Below are 2,701 nucleotides of genomic sequence, written 5' to 3'. Positions count from 1 at the left end.
GATGAATCAATGCAATCAATCAATTGATTCAATTGTACTCATATATTATACAGTGGTTGAATCGTTAAAGGCCCAGTGCAGTCAAAAACTATACCGATACAGGGTTGATGATGCAGACACGGGAGCAGATGGTTCAAGTCAGAAGACAGAGTATCTATTAGATTGATTGACTGATAGATTATTGGTAGACGATAGACAGACGGACGGATAAAGTGAACAGGATCTGGGGAGGGAGAGACAGACGGACACACAGAGAGACGGACGGACGGATGGACGATCGTATAAACAGATGAACTCCTACATACCTTGATGAAGGCGTATCCCGCCCCGTTGTCTGTGATGGTGAGKCCCAGGGCGTCCTCGGACTTAAACACCTCCACCTCCTTCTTAATCGCCTTAATGTGGGCGAATATAAAGTCCTCCAGGCCGATCTGACCACCAAGCAGCTTCTCCATGTCGATCTTATGGGTGTTCAATGTACAGAACAGGATCTGGGGAGAGAGAGACAGATTAATGAACAGGATCTGGGGAGAGAGAGACAGATTAATGAACAGGGTCTGGTGAGAGAGAGACAGATTAATGAACAGGATCTGGGGAGAGAGAGACAGACAGACATATTAATGAACAGGGTCTGGGGAGAGACAGTTGATAGGCTTGAAGTCATAAACAGCTCAATGCTTGAAGCATTGTGAAGAGCTGCTGTCAAAACGCACGAAAGTGATGTTTGAATGAACGCTTACAAGCCTGCTGCTGCCTACCAACGCTCAGTCAGACTGCTCTATCAAATAATAGACTTAATTATAACATAATAACACACAGAAATACGAGCCTTAGTTCATTAAAATGGTCGAATCCGGAAACTATCATTTCGAAAACAAAACGTTTMTTCTTTCAGTGAAATACGGAACCGTTCCGTATTTTATCTAACGGGTGGCATCCATCAGTCTAAATATTGCTGTTACATTGCACAACCTTCAATGTTATGTCATAATTACGTAAAATTCKGGCAAATTAGTTTGCAACGAGCCAGGCGGCCCAAACTGTTGCATATACACTGACTCTGCGTGCAATGAACACAAGAGAAGTGACACAATTTCACCTGGTTAATATTGCCTGCTAACCTGGATTTCTTTTAGCTAAATATGCAGGTTTAAAAATATATACTTSTGTRTATTGATTTTAAGAAAGGCATTGATGTTTATGGTTCGGTACACGTTGGAGCAACGACAGTCCTTTTTCGCGAATGCGCACCGCATCGATTATACGCAACGCATGTTGACATCACACTTGTGACAGGCTGACCTTGACCTGACCTCTGCACCATTTTCCCACTATCTTATCAACAATCCATATATTTGGTAGACACCAGGCTATGGGTCCTCTATTTCAGAGGTAACATATATTTGGTAGACACCAGGCTATGGGTCCTCTATTTCAGAGGTAACATTATTTGTCGACACCCAGGGTTATGGGTCCTCTAATTTCAAGAGGTAACAATATTTGGGGTTAGTTACTTATTCCTATATAGTGCACTACTCCACCAGGGCCTATTCCCTATATAGTGCACTACTTAGACAGGGCCCTATTCCCTATATAGTGCACTACTATGACCAGGGCCCTATTCCTATATAGTGCACTACTACGGCCCTTGGCCTCTTTACACGGGAAAAGGGTGACATTTGGGACACATCTCTGGGTGGCTGCTTCCCTTGTTAGCTCTTTGGACTCAGTGTACAAACAGGCACCAGAACACTGCTCTGCTCTGCTCTACTCTATCTCCTCTTCACACACATCAGCTGACTCACACTGAACAAACCAGGGTGCCTCTGGTTACAAGAGTATGAAAAAACAATTGGGGGGGGGGGGGGGGGGGGGGGGGCAAAAGAGAGAGGGTGGAGTATTAGAGAGACGATGGAGAGCGAGAGGAGGAGAGGTGGGTGGGAATAAAGTGAAGGAGGCTGGGCCATTCACAGGTAGCAGTAACCTTAGAAAAGATAAAGGGTTTGATTCGTGTCTCTCTCTCTCTTCTTTCCTTCTCTCTCTCTTCTCTTCCTTCTCTCTCTCCATTCTCGTTCCTGTTCTCTCTCTTCTCTTCTGTCTCTCTCTCTCTTCCTGTTCTCTCTTCTATCCTGTCTCTCTCTCTCTTCTCTCTCTTCCTGTCTCTCTCTCTTTCTTTCCTGTCTTCTCTCTTCTCTTCTGTCTCTCTCTTCTTCTGTCTCTCTCTCTTCTCTTCCTGTCCTCTCTCTTCTCTTCCTGTCTCTCTCGTTCTCTTCCTGTCCTCTCTCTTCTCTTCCTTGTGCTTCTCTCTCTTCTCTTCCTGTCGCCTCTCCTCTTCTCTTCCTTTCTCTAGCTCTTTCTCCTCTCTCCCACACTTAGAGCTCATGTAAAATTAACAGATTTTACTTGTGAGAGAGTGGTTGCCTACTACCTGTTCTAAAGTGCAGGTCAGCCATTTATCTCAGAAGGCCACGGGAGAGAAACGTAGACTGCTGTCCAATCGAAATCAGGGCCTTCACGCTCTCTCTCCTCGTAAGCACTCTTTTTCATTTGTCTCCTCTCTCTTCTCTTCCTTTCTCTAGCTTTCCTCTCTGCACAGAATGTTCTGCCTTCCTGACACACACACACCTCACTTTACCGCCCTGACTCACACAGTACAACATCCACCTCCTCTCTCCTCACGTTATCCCTACTCTCCTCCCTC

The 2,701-nt window shown here is 45.3% G+C and overlaps 1 protein-coding gene across 1 annotated transcript in view; it reads right to left on the bottom strand.

The window, feature by feature from the left end:
- The window catches only part of LOC112076096 (PDZ domain-containing protein GIPC1), a 17,413-nt gene extending 16,925 nt beyond the window's left edge, over window positions 1-488 (bottom strand). The window contains exon 1 of the mRNA XM_024142984.2: window positions 306-488. Within this exon, the coding sequence (XP_023998752.2) occupies window positions 306-455 (150 nt within the window). The 5' untranslated portion in view covers window positions 456-488. The remainder of the gene's footprint in view (window positions 1-305) is intronic.
- Between the last annotated feature and the right edge of the window lie 2,213 nt (window positions 489-2,701).

The sequence above is a fragment of the Salvelinus sp. IW2-2015 genome, unplaced genomic scaffold (assembly GCF_002910315.2).
Source record: "Salvelinus sp. IW2-2015 unplaced genomic scaffold, ASM291031v2 Un_scaffold3570, whole genome shotgun sequence".
Lineage (NCBI taxonomy): Eukaryota > Metazoa > Chordata > Actinopteri > Salmoniformes > Salmonidae > Salvelinus > Salvelinus sp. IW2-2015.
Note: the sequence above shows the minus strand (reverse complement) of the source record. Positions and strands in the feature narration are given on the sequence as shown.